This window comes from Acipenser ruthenus, chromosome 35 (assembly GCF_902713425.1).
Source record: "Acipenser ruthenus chromosome 35, fAciRut3.2 maternal haplotype, whole genome shotgun sequence".
NCBI classification, from domain to species: Eukaryota; Metazoa; Chordata; class Actinopteri; order Acipenseriformes; family Acipenseridae; genus Acipenser; species Acipenser ruthenus.
The window spans coordinates 1203469-1224752 of NC_081223.1; the positions used below are offsets into that span (position 1 = coordinate 1203469).

At 43.3% G+C, this 21284-nt stretch overlaps 1 protein-coding gene, 1 long non-coding RNA gene and 1 gene segment (V, D, J or C); 2 read left to right on the forward strand and 1 right to left on the reverse strand.

Annotated features, from left to right (window-relative positions):
* Nucleotides 1-2735: 2735 nt before the first annotated feature.
* On the reverse strand, nucleotides 2736-3425 carry LOC117965114 (Ig kappa chain V region K29-213-like; the record flags this gene model as incomplete). The annotated part of the segment is given in 2 exon segments: nucleotides 2736-3049; nucleotides 3218-3425. Coding segments are annotated over 2 exon segments (387 nt in total), but the record flags the coding sequence as incomplete, so codon positions are not given.
* A 5825-nt stretch (nucleotides 3426-9250) lies between these two features.
* Nucleotides 9251-11464, forward strand: LOC117969765 (uncharacterized; the record flags this gene model as incomplete). Its single annotated transcript, XM_059007655.1, has 7 exons — nucleotides 9251-9343; nucleotides 9426-9484; nucleotides 9575-9664; nucleotides 10091-10218; nucleotides 10296-10442; nucleotides 10558-10638; nucleotides 11300-11464. Coding segments are annotated over exons 1-7 (696 nt in total), but the record flags the coding sequence as incomplete, so codon positions are not given.
* Nucleotides 11465-14814: 3350 nt separating this feature from the next.
* LOC131705278 (uncharacterized) lies at nucleotides 14815-15746 on the forward strand. Its single transcript, XR_009310280.1, has 4 exons — nucleotides 14815-14984; nucleotides 15231-15324; nucleotides 15417-15521; nucleotides 15614-15746. It is a non-coding gene; the product is annotated as an uncharacterized LOC131705278 (long non-coding RNA).
* Nucleotides 15747-21284: the final 5538 nt, after the last annotated feature.

The window sequence follows — 21284 nt, forward strand, 5'->3', positions numbered from 1 at the left end:
TCTTGTGGTCAGTGTTAATATCTGCAGTTTGTGCTGCTTGTCAGGGCTCTGTTTGATGTTTCTGACACGTCTCCAGGCTCCTGTTTCATCTGATTGCCACTCTAACACTCCAGTGTCCTGTGCAGTGTCCAATCCCACATGTCATTTAGAAACAGTGAGACACTGATCCAGTGTGGGGAGTGGCATTGCTCTGATAAAGGCTTGTGTGCCACTGGGCTCTGTTCAACAGGGCTGGTGTGGATTCTACAGGAGAGAGGGGGGCAGAGAGAAGCAGACAGCAGGAATACACACAGGCTACTTCTTACTGCGCTGGTGAGGGGTTGGAGGAAAGAGGGGGTTGGGGGCAGTCGGGGGTGTTAGTGGTGCTCTGGCTCCCTCGTGTGGTCAGTATTAATACCTGCACTGTTTCTCTCGGAGGTCACATTAATGAGTGCACTTTATTCACTTGAACACAGAGCAGCTCCTGTGTTAGCTGTCACTGAATCTCTTTATTCCATGATTTGCTGTATTGAGCTGGAGGCTCAGAGAGTGTTTCCTCTTTCCTATCAGCTGTGTGTTTTGTGTTTAAACCTCAGAGCACTCTGAATATTTACTGACACCCTCCTCCCCTTTCCCAACTTGCTTTTTGCTCTTTCTTTTTGCATTAGGACTCTATAGAGTCCTTTTATGTAACTGTAACACCCGCTAGGCAGGGCTTACACAGAATTGAAATACATAATCACATTTGGAGTCGGTCTACGCCAGATTAGTGCGTAAGACACTGGACAAATAAAACAGTTACAGGTTATTTTATTCTGAAAGCAAATCAAGGATGGGATCAGAAACACGGCCACTTCCAATTAAAAAAAATCTTTTATTTTATTGCAGATAAAAAGAAATGGAATGTTAGCAGCAGATTAATACACAGCAGGAAACGTTCAGCACCAGAAGCACACTAAAGTGCGTGGTGCAATAAATACCTGTGAAAAATGATTGATTTAACATTGCAATCATTACAAATAAATACAAATATAAACAATGACCGCTCTGAAAACAACACACAACACAAAACACAGCACTGCGCGCAGGCAGGGGATGTCGGACAGCTGCATGCATCATTTTCTGCTGCAGATCAATCTGTAACCCCATTCAACATCATCTCCTGCTTTACCAGACAAGGAGCAGACAAAAGCCTCACAAGACTTGACTAGCTCCTTGCTTACAGTATATCACTCTGTTACCCCAGTCTGCTTGTTGACTGGCAATGTCCTGTATGGTTGACAATGAAGTCAGAATGGTTTCTTCCTCTTTCATTGCAATGCATTGGTTGTATCAGCCTGTGAAAGCATGCATTACACACAGAGCTTCACACTGATAGTGCCAAGTCCTTGCACATACAGCAGCTTCCACAGCTAAACATCTGGGTGTATTCCTGTCAATGCTACACTTTATAGCAGGAAAACAAAACTGGTTAATTCACCAATGTGATATTTCAAACATTCTACATTTATTTAAAAACAGAGACCAAAACTTCAAACAACAGATGTGTTTCGACTCCAAAGAGCCGTCCTCAGTGTTTAAAAGAAACAAAGCAAACCCAGCCCTTAATATCGTTATTACCAATTAGTGAACATGATTAAACACAGGTTTGTTAAGCAGACAATTCATTATCACAGACATACACTTCATCAAGTAAAGTTTCCAATCAGATATCCCAACATCAATGATTGGCAAATAAGTTACAATTTGTAAACCAAACAAACCTTAATAGTTATTAATCAATTGATCAAGATGATTAGATACAGGTATTGTTAAACAGCCAGCTCATTACCACAAACATACACTTAATGAAGTGAAATTTATAATGAATTATCTAACCATCAACGATCTGCAAATTGAAACAAGAAACAAACCCCACTCTTAATATAGTTCTTTAAATTGCACAATGGTGAATTAACAATGTGTTTGTGTGCATACTCCATGTTTACACACTATCAACACTTTTCTGAGCATCAACGCACCAAATACAAATGAATGAAATGCTTGAACTTTCAGCGTGAGGTTTAAATTTTGTAGCATTACTGATACACTTTATAGAAATAGATTTTTATTCATATTTATTTCACTATATTTATTTACTTTATCGTTTCAATTAGAAAAATATTAAATTGCTTTGAAGACATGTAAAGAAATAAAAAAAAATCTTGTATATTAATATTGAAATACGTTAATATGTGTTTTAAACCATAGATAGTTTTAAAACTTGTAACGCAATAGAAATATGTTGGATTGTAATATGCTATGTATGAATGTATGAATGCATGTATATATTTATTGATTTCCTTTAAGAGGAGTAAAGTGTCTGATTTAGTTTATTTTCAGTTTGTATTTAACTATCAGAAAATTAACAATGTTCACCTTTATCTTTTCCTTTCTGCAGATAAATCAATAATTATTATTTCATTTTCATTTGAAGCTAAATTAGTAAATATAAATCCAATGACAGCCCTTCAGCCTCTGCAATGCATTTAGACTATATGAATAATCAAGATATTTACCAGATTGATCTTGTCTTTTATTTTGAGCCCTTGTTATTGAGCTCAGTGTGTTTGTGTGCAGTTGAGCTCCTCCACAGGCCATGTCCCGTTTCATTGCCTTCACCCTCAGCACCTGCAGTAGGTCCCAGCTGCAGCAGTGCAGTCGCTGTGCAGTCCTGCTGAGAGAGGTTTTTGTACGGGTGTGTAGCACTGTGTGAACACATCTCTACTGCTGGGGTAGTGGTAACTCTGACAGTAGTAATCTTCTGCATCTTCAGCCTGGACTCCACTGATGGTCAGTGTGAAGTCAGTCCCAGATCCACTGCCACTGAAACGAGTTGGGATCCCAGACTGAAGGGTACTTGCCAAGTAGATCAGGAGTTTGGGAGCTTCTCCAGGTTTCTGTTGGTACCAGGCTAGGCGGTTGTTACTGTATACTGCGCTGCTGACTTTACAGCTCAGAGCGACTGTGTCTCCTGGGAGAACAGATTTCACTGCTGGAGTCTGAGTCACAGTATACTGTCCACTGGATTCTGAGAATAATAAATAAAAACATAGAAAGTGATAGTTTGTGATTGAAATAAATGATGACTTTTTCATTTGATTTTATTCAGTTTGCCTGTTTTACTTTTAATACTTATATATTAAGAATTGTTCCATAAATAGATTTTTTTAAAAGTGTTTTTCTAAATGGTTCTTACCCTGAGTGCAGATGACAAGTGCCCAGATGAAGATGCTGATAAAAGTCATTGTTGTTGTGGATTCTGTTGCCATGAAGGGCAGCTCTCAATCATGAAGTGTTAAACTCACAGGGCTATAAACACTCCCAGAGCACTGAAGCATGTGCTGCCAATGCAAAGTGTATTTTCTATGCAAATTGTCTTCCTTGGCACAGCAGCCACTTGTAGTCAAGCAGTGGTGTAAACACAGGTTTGGTGCTGTGTGTTCTGACAGAGCAAGATTAGCAGTTTAGCATGAACACTCCCAGGACAGCAGGACTAGACAAAGAACAGCTTTAATAGGAGCATATGAAGAGAGCCAATCAGCCGAGCCCTTATTCCGCTCATCACATCTGGAATGGTGTCAAGTGTGGAGTGTGTGTTTAAAGCAGTACTTGCACTGTGTGTTCAGACAGAGCAAGATTAGTAACTTCCCTGGCCTTAACACTCCCAGGACAGTGGGACTATACAATGGAGCCCAGCTATTAAGTGTGGCTTGTTCTGTAGCCTGTAGCTTGATATAAATGTTCTTAAGCTTTAACCTTAGGGCGATCTCTAAAATAAGATTGGATGGATTGACAGTTAGCTCATTTGTGAATGGTCCCTGCTCTGTGACACAGCATCACCAGTGGGCTGTCCTATTTACTGAATGTTGTGACAGTACAGACCGCCTGCTTTACAAACACGGTATTTGAACACACGCCGAGGACCCAAACATTTCAGCACCCTTCAGTGAATAATGGCTTGAATATCAAATCCCTCCCTCGCGGTATTTCTGATGTAATGTGCATACATTTACCATCCATTAACATCATGAATTATATTGAAATGACCCGCATGTGGTACTTTTCCTTCGCATTGTTCACCACGGGTTAGGCTGCTCTTCACTGCTTGGTGAATGCAGCAGGTGTACACAGTAGCACACGGTACAGAGCCTCACTGCGTGTTAACACAGTACCGCTGTGTGATAAATGAGGTCCTTACACTTTGATGCTGGTAGCTCCTCACTGTTGTGGGCAATGTTAGGAACTGCAGTCTGTGATGTTTAAGGCATTTTCATCTGCGTTCAAAAACTAAAGGCATAATATGCCACCTAATCTATCCTTCAAGCTCCTCAAGTGAAATACACATCAATGGAAAAGTTATTTTATTTGTATTTAATGTGTTTATTTGATATTATATGATGCAGTAATGTTTATATCAGTATGTCAGTAAAGCTTTTAATAACTGCTGGGGATTAAATCAAAGCGAGAATAATTCACTGCTACTACATTATGGTCAACAGGCTCCCTCTTGTGGTCAATGTTGATAATTACTGCATGTGTTGTTTGTTTGAGTTGTTATTATTTCTTCCAATTACAATGAAGAGAAAAACATGCTCTCTTTTTTAGTTCAAAATAAAAGTGAATTGTCAGAAGTGGGATTTGAATCCACGCCTCCATTCAGAGACCAGAACACACAATTCTTTGGAAAGACAGAGTCCTTGAGTCTGGTGCCGTAGACCACTCGGCCATCCTGACAAGCTGCGTGTGTTATAATAGAAAACCATGTTATTTATTTCAGCACAGTAAGGTTGTCTATATATTAAATAGGTAATTGTATGTAAAAATAATGTGAGATCGTGTAACAATTGTAAGTCGCCCTGGATAAGGGTGTCTGCTAAGAAATAAATAAATAAATAAATAAATAAATAAATAATGTGAATAGAGTCAAATACATTTGCATCATTTTGTAAATATATATATATATATATATATATATATATATATATATATATATATATATATATATATATATATATATATTATTCTTATTTTAAGTAACTGTAGCTTTATTTTATTTTTAATATTTTTTTTATTTTATAACTGTAGCTTCATTATCATTCACTGGTTGCCTACGAGGGCTTGAGAAGGGCGAGAGATTTGAGATTTTAAGAGTGAGACGAGTTTGAGAGGGATGGAGTTTGGGAATGGTGCTTAGTAACATTGAGGTTAGATACTGATAGCAGGATGAGATAGTGGGACAAAGAGTTTTCCCTTCTTGTCGGGTCAGGCAGCATGCTCTGGCCGCTAGGTGATGTAGAGAGGGAGACACAAGAAGAGCAAAGGATTAGATATAAACACTTTCCGCCGGGTCAGGCAGCATCCTCCGACTGCTGGGTGACGTAAAAGTGAGAGAGAAAGAGCAAAGTTTAGACACATAACATACAACAAATCTGACACTCGCTCCCGACGGGTCAGGCAGCATCCTCTGGCTGCTGGGTGTTTAGTGGAACAAGAGACAGGAAGGGGACCAACAGGACAAAAGGACAGATCCTTCGCAACTCAGTGCGGCATCCTCAGGCAGCTAAGCTGTCAGCTGGGCAGCGTGGAGAGCTTAGGAAAAGTGTCTCGGGTCCGTTTAGGAGAGCCGAAAACAGAGAACCCCCTCCGTTTAGGACAGACGGAAACAGAGAAACGATGGAATGCTGTCAGTAGTGTGCAGTGGCCTGCTGTAGAGAGCAGAGAGCTGCTGAATGCAGTGGAAATTGGTATTTGAGAGTTAAGGCGTTTAAGATGATGTCGGAGATGGGGCTGCCTTTGGGCAGAGATAAAGAATGCATAGATCTGAGGCCGCTTTAGAACCTGAGAGGATGAGAATGCGTTGCTCGGAGGCTGCTGCAAAACCTATTGATTTGATCAGGAGCAGTCTAAGAGTGTATTGTCTATTGCGGTGTAGGAGGACGCTTTGACTGAAATGTTGATAATCGTAGGACATAGTATCCGTATGTCCCTGGAAGCTCAAATTGAATGAAATGGACTTTGAAAGTTGTATTAAGTGCCTTGATGAAGTTGGGGGCAAATGAGGAAGTGCAAATCTGGGAAAAAGAAGGTTGCAGGAATGGCCTGATGCAAGGAAGCTGGAAAATTAATGTGACCGTGGATTCTTAACATCTCAGAAAGCTGATAAGCATGGCTTCATGACCAGATCCTCGAAGGGAGGGGTTTGGATTTGAAATAATCAAGTTAATATATGAAGCAAAAGAGGTTGAGGCAGGACGGGACTGAGAATCCCTTGGAATGACAACGAACTGCAGGAATTGATAGAAAGTTTAGAGTGTGCGAGATTCGCAGCAATAGCAAATCAGCTTAAATTATGTAGTTTGTGGTGTTATGCTGCCATCTAGAGGTTGCGATTGGAATTGAACCTATTGTGAACAGTGAAGCAGGGTAGCATATATTTTGTTAATGCGATTAAAATCCTTGTCTATGTATAAAACATTTGCTCTAGAACAGTTAGTGATGATATAAGTAAGTTAACGTAGGTCTAGAAGAGGAGCCTGCAGTATTTAGATTTCACAATTCGGCGAGTTGAAGCTCTCATGTTGCAAAAGCGCAGCAGCAGGAGCCAGAAGATTGCAGTAGTGAGGCACAGGCTCGCATTGCCTGTTAAAGCTGCCTGGTCGCCATGGCAACTTAGCACTCCCAGTAGTCACTCGATGAGGCGTTGCCGTGGTAACCATGGTCTGTGAGGCGCCGGTGTGAAAGAGTTGCAGTGCAGCGGTGACGTCGGAACAGTCTTTCTGATGAAAACGCAGAGCAAGCTGAGAATGACGCTGCGCTTTGAACGGCGCAGACTGAGCAGGTAGGAAAATAGCAGATACTATCTTGAGAGCGCTGAGCAGAGAAACGACCTGCAGTGAAAGAAACGAACAACAAAAAACAAACACAGACAAGGAAGCGGAAATAGTGCTGGGTTAAAGTAGAAAAAGAGAGAGATAGACAGGAGTGACAGCCAATAACATACGTGGAGCAGCGCTGGCCCTGCCCTAATAATTGACGAGGCGAGCGCTGCATTGTGTGATTGGCTGGAAATACTAAATGAGGCTGAACTGGGATCAGCTTCCACCCGGAAGAGATCGCGGACGCTACCGGGCAGGACGCCACGGAGGGAAGGAAAGACAGGCTAAAGAAAAGGATTTAGGATAAGAAAAAAGCAGCGCAAAGAGCGAGAGAGCCCTCTACGCCATCCTCTGAATTACATCTAAACGCTAACATTTAAAAGGGCCGGCCCTTAGTAGCAGTGTGATAACATGGCAAAACAAAAATCAATATCAAAAGTGGTGCTTAACACAGCAAGTTTTGGCATTTTTGCATTGCCTGCCTCGTCAAACAAGCTCGAGCCACAACAGTGTTGATGCATATATATATATATATATATATAAATCTGAATTGCTCATATTAAGCTGCGATGTAGCCTATGAGAATCACTGGCACAATTCAAGGGGAATTAGCTCAAATGGTAGAGCGCTCGCTTAGCATGCGAGAAGTAGCGGGATCGATGCCCGCATTCTCCAAATAGTTTTAACGTATCTGCGTATTTAGTCCCAACGCATTATGGAGATACATACAGTGTGACAATTCTTTGTAACAGAGACGCCCGCCATACTTGTGTATTTTAAAGCAGTCTCCTAATCTGTAATATTCCCCAGACTGAAAACTGCAGTGCGCCCTCCAGCGTATGTCTTCCGAGAAGCACAATTTAACAGTTAAGTCTAGATGTAACGTATCAGATTACATAAACACACCTTGTGTTCAGATTTTTTTTTTTAAAAATGTATGGGTCCTCTATGGGTAGAGGCAGATAAGCTGCGTACCTGCCGTTTCTACACTTTAACATTTACGAAATACACACACTAAACTGAAATGTAATAACACAAAGTCTTGCCTTCAGTTAATATTTTAGAAAACCTACTTTGCAAACAGAAGAAAAACAAGCTAGCAGAGGATGGTTTCGATCCATCGACCTCTGGGTTATGGGTCCAGCACGCTTCCGCTGCGCCACTCTGCTACAGCTGCCTCCTGACTGAATTACCAAACAGAAAAAAAACTGAACTCATCGTTTTAACCAGACACGGCAGCGGCCGGGCCGAACCATGGAAACGTTACAAATCAGAGATACGGTATGCAAAGTATGCAACTACATCTCTCTCTCTCTCTCTCTCTCTCTCTCTCTCTCTCTCTCTCTCTCTCTCTCTGTCTCTGTCTCTGTCTCTGTCTCTCTCTCTCTCTCTCTCTCTCTCTCTCTCTCTCTCATATAAATGTAATGTTTTGCACTGTAAGTCGCTCTGGATAAGATCGTCTGCTAAATGACTAAAATGTAAATGTAATAAACGGGGTGACGTTATCTAACTTTAACGAACAAACTCGCCTGGATAAAAAGGAAGAGCAACACTGATGCTACTAATCATGCTCGTTATTTGGGATATTATTCAATCTAACGTTAGCTAACGTTACCCAGTTGACTACATTAGCTAGGTACCGGTGGTGCTTGCTAGCTGGCTAACACTAGCTAGCTGCTAACATAAGTTAGCTAACGTTACTACTTCAACTTATCTGGGGGGCGGCTAGCGTAGCAAGATATGTACAAGCATTGTTAGGTCAAGTCGTTGTTTTTTAATTTTTTTATCGATACTACTGCTAACTTACCTGTCCTCTCATTCGCAACTCGACTTGCTCTCAAAAGCGCGCTCATTTTCTATTGGCCAACTGACCACGTCAATCAAACATCGAATTTTCAGGCAATGCGATCCAATCTGATCTGGTGTCCGCGGCTCCGGGCAACTTCATCCTACAGCAGTTGCCATGGAAACGTTTAAAACTCCGCAACAAACTTTAATCAAATGCACAGCTGTACAGAACACACCCCCCTCAGACATGTGCTGTCTATTCAACCAGTTAGTTCAGATGATCGCTGATGATCCTTGTCGGTGACAGTCCAGTTTGATCCGCACGTACTTCTGCCAAACTTAAATTCAAAGTACAATCTTCTAAATGGGTTATTATTATTATTATTATTATTATAATTATTATTATTATTATTATTATTTATTTTAATTAACGTACTGACTGACAATCAGAGGACTAATATGAAAGAGGTGCGCGCATCAATTGCAGCTAATCAGCTCCCATTAGCACCTGAACCTCTTTATAAACCCATTGCGCACTAAGGAACACCAAACTCAGCTACTGACGGTTTTGTTTTTATTATTGTTTCTTTATAACGGTGAAAGAAGTTCACGGTCGGGGCTGCCTTGGATTTAATGATGCCGTGTTGTCTTAGATTTGGGTAATTTTTGATCTTTTCTCTACTTTAGAAACGTTCATTTTATTGTGTGTTTCTCACTTGCGTCTTTTTTTTCCCAATGCAGAATAACATTGCTGTTAGCAGTGTTAGTCACTGAAGTTTGGACGCAGAACCCCCCTCTAGGTACGATAACGGTCGCTTCAGCAGAGCTGTCCTTTCAGCTTCCTGTTTATTTGCCGGTTGTGTGTTTTCAAGTATCGTTGTCTTCTGCAGGCTCGGTGAGGACAGAATGTCAAGGGAGTGTTATGATGATGATGTTGGATAAGTCTTTTGTTGGAAAGTATTTTCGCATCAATGTGATTGGTGAGTGATCATTTTTCTTGAATGGAAAGCTTTTGATGTGCAAAGCCTGTTGACTCATAATGTAATAATTTGAATTAAGTACAGAGCACTCCTGCGCTGTATGGCATCAACCAGGCTTTGTTTTTTTTTTTTCAAATGCAGGATGTGAAACTCTTGCGTTAGTTTCAAAAGCATGTTGCTGATCACACTAAATAGACCTGTGCTGCTACAACCTTACTCAGATTTGTTGACTGCAAGTGCACAGAAATAGAAATCATTTACTTTAAACCTACTGTTCTGAACGAGCGTATAATTCTACTAATATAGTTTTAAAAATTCCAATAAGTAGATGGGACAGGGCGGTGGGGGTGTTCACTTTGTTATATCTCTACCTTGCTTGATCACGTGTACGGTTTCTTAAAAGGCCATCTGAATTTCTTTCTACAGACAATAAGGGGACGCTTGTGTCCCTCTCTCCAAGACTGGCTGCACAGTGTGGATATAGCTTAACTGTTGACTTCTTGGGAAATGCCAAGTTCCTTGCTTCTGTGCTGAGCTGCTTTGCTCAGAACACAGTGAGTCATTATTTTATTTCTTGTAAACTTCTTTCTAATGGTGACATGCTGGGACTAACTTTAGCCTTTGTTTCCAGAATGATGAGACCTACAAGCTGACAGTACAAATCAGTGTCTTCTCAAACAGTGCTATGACTTCAGCTTCCTCCTATGTTCAGAGCATGACATGCCGCTATTCTCCATGGGCAGAGAGGGAGATTCTGTGTGAAAGAAACTACATGGAGGTAAGGGCTGTCGGGATGGTGATAATGCTGTTCAGTATAACTTGTTGGGTTGTGTGGGTATTTTAATTGTCACTGCAGAAGTGCTTCACTCATGACTAATGTGAATTCTCTTTAGGTTTCTGTGAGAAGAGGGGTGCCACTTATTGAGCCAAACTTTGTTCAAGATGATCCTGATTGGTCCCTTGCGTACCCAGAGGTAGAATCATGTGACTTTGCATTTGCTTCATTCACGTCCCCTTGGTCTTGCTTATTGAAGTCTACTCTACTGTCTCGTCTAGAGGAAGCAAAATCTAACGGCCCCCTTAACTTTAACCTGTCTCCCAATTGGGTGGCCATATATGAATTGTGTGACATTTAAGGCATTGGCTTTGCATACATGTATTCTGTGATTGCTTTGATAGAAATTGATTGTGGAGAAATTAACCCTTTCTTGTTGGTGTAAGCCTTATTTCAACCACTGAGGTAGTGGCTTCATATGTGCAGGGCTATAAATCCTTCATGATAAATGTATCCTGATTTACTTTTTTGAGGACTGCTGCATAGGAGCAATTTAGCTGTCCTAAAGTTTGGTACACTGATGTATTAAGGTCCAGTACAAATGAATGGCTGTAAACTCTGCCTGTATCGGATCCAGACAACATGCATTCACAGGCTTTCGTACGAAGTTGTATTTGAGGATTTTCTGTTCCCTTAGATGCCTGCTGAACATAGAACGGTTTCAGTGATGTGTCATTTAACTTTCAACTTTCAGTTTTAGTTCCTGTTTATTAAACATGACATCTGTTATGACAAATTATTTTAGACTGGAGATGCTTTGTGTTCAAACTCCCTAATCTAATGAGATTTTCTTCTGCTAGGCAACTGCTGCTGACAACAGCATCTGGAAAATTGTGTTCCATCTCCCAGCAAATAGAAAGACAACCATGACTGTTGCTCAGGGCATGACAAATGGCTATGGCATAAACACTACACCAACTCGAATTCTGGTTAGAGCTGCATACAACTCCACAGAAAGCCAGCCTCAGGTGGTAAGTAGTCTAGGCTTCATTGTTATCTAGTACAGTATATCCAGACTATGAAGGGAGATTTAGTCTTGCTTTTATTTTAGTAAAAGTTCCCCCTCCCCTCCAACAGATCCAAACACCAATGGCTGTGCTAAGATCAACCACCTTTTATAAGCAAAGATGGATGGTCATGATGGTGGACACTGCAGTTACATGTCCTACTGGTGAGTAAGCTTATGGAGGGCAACAGTGCTCAAGAACTGTTCTAGGTTTATGTATGAATTTTCTATATCAAGTCTGGTGTTCCTTTCTGTCAGATGGAACAGCCTTCACAGAACAGATGATTACATGGAATGTTCCCCGTGTTCTACCTCCTCTTGTTCCGACACCACAAATTACTACCCTTGATGTTCAAATGGGAGTTGATGGCCGCAAGCTTGACCCTGCAACGATTCATAATAGAGATTATAAACTGGATGTCGGTCCCCAGCTAATCACTGTAAAAATTCCTGTGGGAGCTGATGGTGGATATTACAAGGTATGTAGAAGTTCAGCATCTTCTAAATCCTTCTCATTTTAAAGCTTTCCTCCTAAGATGCTTCTGTGCTTTCAGAGCCATGTATTGGACAACACCTATGTGATCTCTTACTCTATTGAACCAATGCTGGAGCATACCTGGCAAGATGGGCCTGAGAAGACCAAGTACACAGTACTTCATCCAATAACCACTCCTTTCATGCCTCGGCCACCAGTTGTCACAAACAGTATGTAGAACTTGTCCACATGCAGTAAATCAAAGGGATTTGTTGCAGTGCTCCACTTCATGTCCTTCATTTTAACTGTATGCTTTAATTTCAGACACTGTTCCTAAAGCCAGAGTGTTCAATGTGACCCTGGGGACATTCCTGCCTGATGTGGAGCTGGTCAAAATTATAGTTGGACCAGAGACGTTAACTGTGCCAGAAGCCAACCTAAAAGGTTATAATGTCCAGGAGCATGTCTTTCCCAATGGATCCAAGACCTACACTCTCCAGGTGCCATTTGAGGACCCCAATGTGAAGCAAAAGGTAACATCCCACCTGTTCAACCATCCAATTGCCCTTTGAAAACGCTTGCTTCCTGTGGACGTGTTGCTTGCTGTCTGACTTTGGGTTTAATCCTACAAACCCTTGCTCTTCTTTCAGGTAACTCCTCCAGACACCAGAACCTACATTCTGCCCCTGACCTACTTGCTGAATATAGTGCCAGAGAATACACCCTTTACTCATCCTGCTGTAGTCGAAGCTGTTCTCAAAGACATCAGTAAGTGCCTGACTATTTTTTGGTCTACAACTACCTTTTTCTAACCAATCCAGTCCATTGCCCTGACAACTGCTCTTCCTCTTGCAGTTCCACCTACAGTAACTGGCTACTGTGATGGTGCTGCATTCTATACCATGGTAACATATGGCAACATGGGTCGCAACTGGATTCCTTTTGTGGGCTCAAGAGAACTTGGTGGAAGTCTGCTTGCCCTGTACAAGTATAATGCCAACTCTACCAATTTCTGGATGACTGTGCCATACAATTCAGTTGATGCCACATATGAAGTAAGTGATGGAACTTTAAAATGCGTTTTAGCTGTTTTGGGTTCAACACATTACTGACCTGATGTATTGTCTCTGTAGGTGATCAGTTCTTCAGGCATCAGAAGCAGACTTGGCTTGACATTGAAGGATATTGGGACCATGGTTGTGGTGGCTGACTTCTCCCTGTCCTGCAGTTTCCCTACAAAGATGATTGGTAACCCTCCTGCAAACAAAGCATTCTTTAGAATAGCTGCTTTTGAGATTGGCCAAAGGTTGCATGAAGTGGTATTGAAGCTATAATCTGTTTCCTTAACCTGGATCCAAATGCTGTGTTTCAGATTGCTTCACCAATGGAACTATGGCAGCTCTTGCTGTGAAAGTGGAATCTGTCCCCAGTTTGTCTCCAAGTCAACTAACTCTAAGGGATCCAAGTTGCCGGCCTCTTCAGTCTGATGCTATCAATGCAGTTTTCTACTTCAATGTCAACTCCTGTGGCACAACTAGAAGGGTTAGTATTGACCACATTTTAAAACCATATTTTGAGGAGTTTCAACATATTGACAAGGTGGCCCCAACACCCCTGGATCAATCTACGGAGCTATGGTGACCTGTGTTTCTATCCGCTGAATTACTTGCATGACTTGTGGACATCTGAAGGATGCCACTTTTGTATTGAACTGCTTGTCCCGTTGACAAAGGTGTTGTGACACATGACATGACTCTTGGTTATGGCATTGCATGTGCTGCCAAGAGACCTTTTGGGTCAATTGCAGTGAACTGGAAGGAGCGTACTTGCTGGGGATGATCCCGTGGTGAGGCCGGGACTAAACTAATAAATGAGTTGATACCAATTGCAGCTCAAGAGTCACCAGCTGTGTATTCAAACGTATTTGCAACAAATCCAAAATAACTGCTGTTGCCCTCCTAGAGGTTACTAAAACAATACCATATTAGTCTAGCAGTTTCTGTAGACAGGCTTGTGGTATCATATTAACTGTAACAATCATGAGGTCCCAAAAAAGTGTTCAATTATGAAATTGCAATATTCATTACCAATGTTTTTTATTTATTATTTAAATTGTGAAATTTGGTACTACGTTAGTACACAGCTGGGGATGATCCAGAGTACCATATTAGCTAGTCTGCAACTTGGTATGCAGCTCCATACTAAATCTACAAGTTCATTGCAACCTGGGTCTTTGATTTCTCTTCCAGTTTGACAACAACCTCCTGACTTATGAGAATGAAGTGCTGTTCACATCTTACAGGTAAGGATTGCAATCAAATTGAGTATCCTTGTGGTTGAGGCTGAAACTCTGCTAACCCCATCTCCTCTTTCCAGGTTGAGAGTTGCCTGTCACTATCTGGTCAATGACACCAAGGTAGTGCAGTTCTTGTACCAGAATAATCCTGCACCTGTAGTCCAGCCTGGCTTGGGGGACCTTGTGGTCATCATGCGGCTTGCATTTGGTAGGACTTGGCAATTGAAATAATATAGATGCTCTAGTAGCATGTTTCCACCTATAAAATTCTCCCTTGAATCTCTGCAGATTCAACCTACAATGACTTCTATGGAGTTCAGGATTACCCTGTTGTGAAGTACTTGCGAAGACCCTTGTATTTTGAGGTAGAACTCCTGTACAGCAGGGATCCACAGGCTGAATTGTTTTTGGAGAACTGCTGGGCAACCTATTCTGCTGACAGGAATAGCTCTCCAAAGTGGGATGTTGTTGTGGACAGGTAAGATGCTGGAATATGATATTGCTGCTACAAAACCTAGGAATTGGAGTTGTGGCTGATGTGCTCCTGACCTACTTTCTCTTTCTAGCTGTGAGAACTCTGCAGATGAGTACTTGACCATCTTTCACCCAGTCTCCAGCAATGCAAGAGTGCTGTTCCCTTCCCATCTGAAAAGGTTTGAAGTGAAAATGTTTTCCTTCACAAGCGGCCAGGATGCACTGAAAGGACAGGTAAAGTGGAGTGTTGGTTTGGGGCATCTTGTACCACAATGTGTGGTTTGGATTGCTTTGCAAGCAGCAAATGGTCACTGTGCTCAAATCTTTAGTGAGTTGGAATGAAAACATATAACTGCACATTTGCAAGAAACACTTACTATGATGCAATATATTTTTTTCAATTCAGTAATCCTCATTGGATGATGTTCCTGCCTGATCTATTGATGCTTGTTTTTCTTGACAAGGTGTACTGTCTTTCAGATTTACTTCCACTGCAGTGTTGTGATATGTGATTCAAACCGGCCATCAGACAGCCTCTGTAGCAGACGGTGCATTCCAGGAAAACAGAGGCTTGGTAAGAGCTCTGTCTGTTGGGGGGGAGGGGGGACATTTTGCATGCATTTTTGTCCCTTTGTTTTGATGGACTCCTCCTAATTCCTCATGTAGGTCGCAGTGCTGAAGGGATGGATGGTGGTGCAGTAAAGGCATTTGTGTCTTCTGGCCCAATTGAGCTGAAGAGAGATGGATCCCTTCACTTTATGCCTAGAAGCGGTAATATGCATGATGTGAACACAATTGCAGTTCAAGTAAAATATATAACTATCTCTTTATATTCCACTAACTATTTCTTTCTTCTCTTGCAGCCGAATTCAATGTGTGGTCCCTTCTGGGAGCTGCAATGGGTGTGTGTTCAGTGGTTGTCTTTGTAGCTGGAGTTGTTTATTTTTGGAAAATGCCCAAAAGTGTATATTGATAAATAAAAATCTTGCTTGTAAAGACTGTTTTGGATTGTGTATTTATTTATTTATTTATTTTTTTTTTGGTGGGTGCTTGACTAATTCTACATAAATTATATATTGGTGTGTGTCAGAATGGCCATGTTAATGGGATTCTCTTCTCTTAATGCATTGAATGCTTTGCTTGTTTCCTGATCAGGCCATTCTCAATATGGAGTGTTACTCAAGGACTCTTCACTAATTCACTGAGTGAACGCGGGGGCAAAGACTTTCCTTCTCCATTGAGTTGTAACCCTCTTTGTTCCTTCTTGCTTTGACATGCTGCTTTTCAGTATGCAAGTTTAGGGTGAAATTATCAACACTCCTATATATATATATATATATATATATATATATATATATATAAACCTTGTTCGAGCATCACAGAGTGTGTAGATTTACATGGGCTGATTGCTTGTGTTTGTGTTTTTTTTGTAGTAATTGAGTTACTGGTTAAACAACTACTTGGCAACATGTTCTCTTCATGTTTGTTTTCACTGTGGTTTATATAGTCTGTTACTGGACAAACTCATTTTACGAAACACGTTCCATAACAAACCGGTCCACCCGATGCAGGGAATCTTTAGATCCGCGCACCAGTCTGAACCAGAAGTTCCATTCTTTGAGCTGTTTGGTAAAACAGGAGGACTAAAATATATAAGAGAGAGCGAGCTGAGATATTGGAGCTAAATTCACTACACCCGCTGGCAACCCTTTGTGTAATGTGTTTATGCTATATAGAGGACGCTGAGTTTGATGCAAGACTTGAGCAGCCACATTCATATTATTAAACCTGCTATCAGACTCTCAGGCGCCGTCACTCTGAGTGCTCTTTGAAACAGACTGGGTTTGTATTTATATTCATGTTGGGTTAATCGGAGATGACTATCGGCGGCCCGTCTGTGCAGCGCCGTCCCGTTTGTAATACGGTACGTGAACTGCATTCTGCTAAACAAAACATCACAACAGCAGCTCCATCTACTGGACAAAACCCAGACATACACATTATTATTATTATTATTATTATTATTTATTTCTTAGCAGACGCCCTTATCCAGGGCGACTTACAATCGCAAGCAAATACAAATACATTCAAGTGTTACAATATAAGTCATACAATAAAAACAAGAAATACAATAATTCTCAAGTGTGACAAACCACAATTCAATAATACAGCAGATAATAGTGAAAGTTACATCAGGATATGATTAAATAGTGATAGTTACATCAGGATATGATTAAGTACAAAATACTACAGTTTAAACACTTGGCAGATTACAATATTCTGAAGTACAGGATTAAATGCAGTAAAATAGGCGGCAGATAAGAGCAAAGTAGAGCATATTTAAATGAAGGGTGATAGTGTCCCAGGATACAACAGAGGAGTTCTACAGGTGCTGTTTGAAGAGGTGAGTCTTAAGGAGGCGCCGGAATGTGGTCAGGGACTGGGCAGTCCTGACATCTGTAGGAAGGTCGTTCCACCACTGCGGAGCAAGGGTGGAGAAGGAGCGGGCTCGGGAGGCAGGGGAGCGTAGCGGAGGTGGAGCCAGTCTTCTAGTGCAGGCGGAGCGGAGAGGTCGAGTGGGGGTGTAAGGAGAGATGAGGGTCTGGAGGTAGCTGGGTGCAGTCTGATCAAGGCATCTGTAGGCTAGTACAAGAGTCTTGAACTGGATGCGAGCGGTGATCGGGAGCCAGTGGAGCGAGCGGAGTAGTGGAGTAGCGTGGGCGAAGCGAGGTAGAGAGAACACCAGGCGAGCGGCAGAGTTCTGGATGAGCTGGAGCGGACGGGTGGCGGACGCAGGGAGGCCAGCCAGGAGGGAGTTGCAGTAGTCTAGGCGGGAGAGTACCAGGGCCTGGACCAGGAGCTGGGTAGCATAGTTGGTGAGGAAGGGTCGGATTCTTCGGATGTTGCTCAGGAAGAATCTGCAAGTGCGTGCCAGAGTGGAGATGTGCTGGGAATAAGAGAGGCAGGGGTCCAGGGTGACTCCAAGGTTCTTAGCTGAGGAAGAGGGAGAGAGTGTGGTAGATTCCAGAGGAACAGAGATAGAGAGATCAGAGGAGGGGGAGGAGGAGGGAAAGAAAAGGAGATCAGATTTAGAGAGGTTGAGTTTGAGATGATGCGAGTGCATCCAGGAGGAAATAGCAGACAGACAGGTAGAGATACGGGAGGAGATGGTGGAGTCAGAGGTGGGGAAGGAGAGGAAAATCTGAGCATCATCAGCATAGAAATGGTATGAGAAACCGTGGGATGCGATGAGGGGGCCCAGGGAGCGGGTGTAGAGAGAGAACAGGAGAGGACCCAAGACTGACCCTTGGGGGACTCCAGTTAAGAGAGGGTGAGGTGTGGAGGTTGCTCCACTCCAGGTTACCTGGTAAGTGCGGTTGGAGAGGTAGGAGGAGAACCAGGCCAGAGCAGTGCCAGAGATCCCCAGGTCAGCAAGAGATGATAGTAGAATAGATTGATCAACAGTGTCAAAGGCAGCAGAGAGGTCGAGGAGAATTAGGACAGAGGAGAGAGAGGCAGCTCGGGCACACTTAAGGGAGTTGGTGACAGACAGGAGGGCGGTTTCAGTGGAGTGGGCAGAGCGGAAGCCAGATTGGAGAGGGTCAAGCAGAGAGTGGTTGGACAGGAAAGCAGAGAGCTGGCGGTGTACAGTCCGCTCGAGGGTTTTGGAGAGGAAGGGTAGGAGGGAGACAGGACGGTAGCTCTGGAGGGAGGTGGGGTCGAGGGTAGGTTTTTTGAGGAGGGGAGTGATCGAGGCTTTTTTGAAGGCAGAGGGGAAGATGCCAGAAAGTAGAGAGGTGTTGAGGAGGGAGGAGATGAAGGGGAGTAGAGCAGGAGCAGCAGCTTGAAAGAGGTGAGTGGGGAGGGGGTCCAAGGCACACGTGGTGGGTTTGTGACCCTGGAGCAGGGAGGAGAGGTCAGAGTCTGAGAGGGGCAAGAAAGTGGAGAGGGAGGGCGAGTTAGTAGGGGATGTAGTGGGTGTAGGGGTTGGAGCAGGAGGGGGTGCGGGGGAGGGAGAGGTGTTAAAGAGTTTGCGGATATCTGAGATTTTAGAAGAGAAGAAGGAGGCAAAGTCGTCAGGGGAGATAGAGGAGGGAGGAGGAGGGGGGGGAGGGTTTAGGAGGGAGGAGAAGGTAGAGAATAGTTTACGTGGGTTGTTAGTGGAGGCTTGGATTACAGATTGGAAATAAGCACATTTAGCAGAGGAGAGAGTAGAGGAGAAGGAGGAGAGGAGAGTGCGGTAAAGGTCTAGGGCAGCAGGGAGTTTGGTTCTCTTCCATTTCTTTTCAGCAGATCGCAGTGTGATTCTTGCCGAGCGGAGCACAGAGGAGAGCCAGGGATGGGGAGGGGAGGGGCGAGCAGGTCGGGAGGTGAGGGGACAGAGGGAGTCGAGGGAGGAGGTGAGCGAGGAGAAGAGGGTGGAGGTAGCAGAGTCTACGGAGAGTTGTGAAAAGGAGTCGATAGGAGGGAGGTGAGAGAGAGCAGTGGAGGCAAGGACAGAGGGGGAGAGAGAGCGGAGGTTACGGCGAGAGGTGACAGTGGGGGTAGGAGGAGCAGGGAGAGGGGGGAGAGACAGAGAAAAAGAGATGAAATAGTGATCAGAGAGGTCCAGGGGGGTGACAGAGAGGCTGGAGGGGCAGCAGGCCCTGGAGAAGGTGAGGTCCAGTTGACGGCCAGCTTTGTGGGTAGGAGGGGACGGAGAGAGACAGAAGTCGAAGGAGTGAAGGAGAGGGAGGAATCCAGCAGAGTGGCTGGGGTTGGAGAGATGGATGTTGAAGTCACCCAACAGGACAGTCGGGGTAGACAGAGAGGGGAGGGAGGAGAGTAGATAGTCGAGTTCATCCAGAAAGTGAGTGAGAGGCCCAGGGGGGCGGTACAGAACAATGAGCAGGAGTTGACAGGGAGAGGTTAGTTGGACTGCATGAAATTCAAAGGTAGTGACAGAGAGGGAGGTGAGATCGGAGGGGACAGAAAAGAGTAAGGAGGGAGAGAGGAGAAGACCCGTCCCACCTCCCCGTCCGGTGAGACGCGGGGTATGGGACAGGACGTAGAGAGAGGACAGGGCAGCAGGAGTAACAGTGTTATCAGGGGACAGCCAGGTTTCAGTGAGAGCAAGGAAATCGAGCGAGAGGTGGGAGGCAAAGGCAGAGATGAAATCAGCTTTGTTAGCAGAAGAGTGACAGTTCCAGAGTGCACCAGAGAGTGTGCGGGAGGGGGGGAGAGGCAGAGGAATGAGGTTAGAGGGGTTGGAGGAGCAACAGCGGAGGGAGGGCAGAGGACGAGGACGGGAGGACAGAACAGGGATGTGAGAGACAGACATAGCAGGACAAGCAAGACAAAAGGCACAGTAGGAGCAGTGGGGTGGAGGATACAGACCTGACTAGTAGATGGCTTCTTCCAGAGCGCTGTTAGGTGTGGATCAATTCGACCAGTGTCTCAGCGCAGGCATCCCCTCGCTGGACTCCCACAGCTAGACTCCCGGCTCTTTTGTTGAGGCTCTTCGGTTTGCTGGCGCTTCTTGCTGGCGCTAAAATAAGCTGCTTGAATAAATGTTGTTACATCGGCTTGGCAAAAGAACCAACTAAACTGTGTGGAAACCAATCAAATAGCAAAATCAACTGCTAATCAATTTAGCCACTCACCTGGTACTAATCACACACAACTCAGCCAATTCAAACACCACCTTGCAAAGTCACCAAATGTATTAGTTGCAATTACAAAAAGCAGGAACTTATCTATCTGCCTCTCTCCCTGGTTACGCTGCAGACATTGAAACAATGATCCAGTTCAATATCTACAAAGCTTAAACAAGAAACTATTAGTGAAGCCCCAAAAAAGAAAATATTCTACAAAACGGTTTAAAATCAAATGTTTAATTGTTAATCTAACCATTTTTAGTTACTGTGGAACTACTTCTCTCAGTGGAAGGTGACACAAATAACAATTATTAAAATAAGGTTTAAAGTCTTCTTTACCAACAACAACACACTCTTAGACCCATTTAATAATAGCAATAATACACTCCAGGGTCTGTGTGTTATCATGAGATATATCACCACTTCCTGGGCGGTTGAAGAACTCCACTTCGTCTAGTGCCTCCCAACGCACCCAAGGCGTGGTGATATTACCTCATGATAACACACACACCCTGTCGTGTATTACTGCTTCATTAATGTAGTCATTAGGTTTATATGTCACATTACTTTGTTGTCACTGTATTGTTTTAGATATTCGGGTTGGAGCCCTCGGCAGCCAGCGGAACTCCAGCGTTTCTCCGACAACCACTGATAACCCCTCCCGTGATGATCGGCGCTGCCATGACAACCCATGACATCACCCGCACAAGTTACAACACGGCGAGTTATTTTTTGTAGCACAGTATTAACGTGTTATTGTTTTCACAAAATAACCAATAAGATTATCAGATCACCTGCTAGTGTGTACTAAACAAAACCTCAAATATCAGTGAATTGATACAGAGACAAGCCGTGGCACCAGCAAGAGGTCAAAATTAAATTAATAAATACATTACCA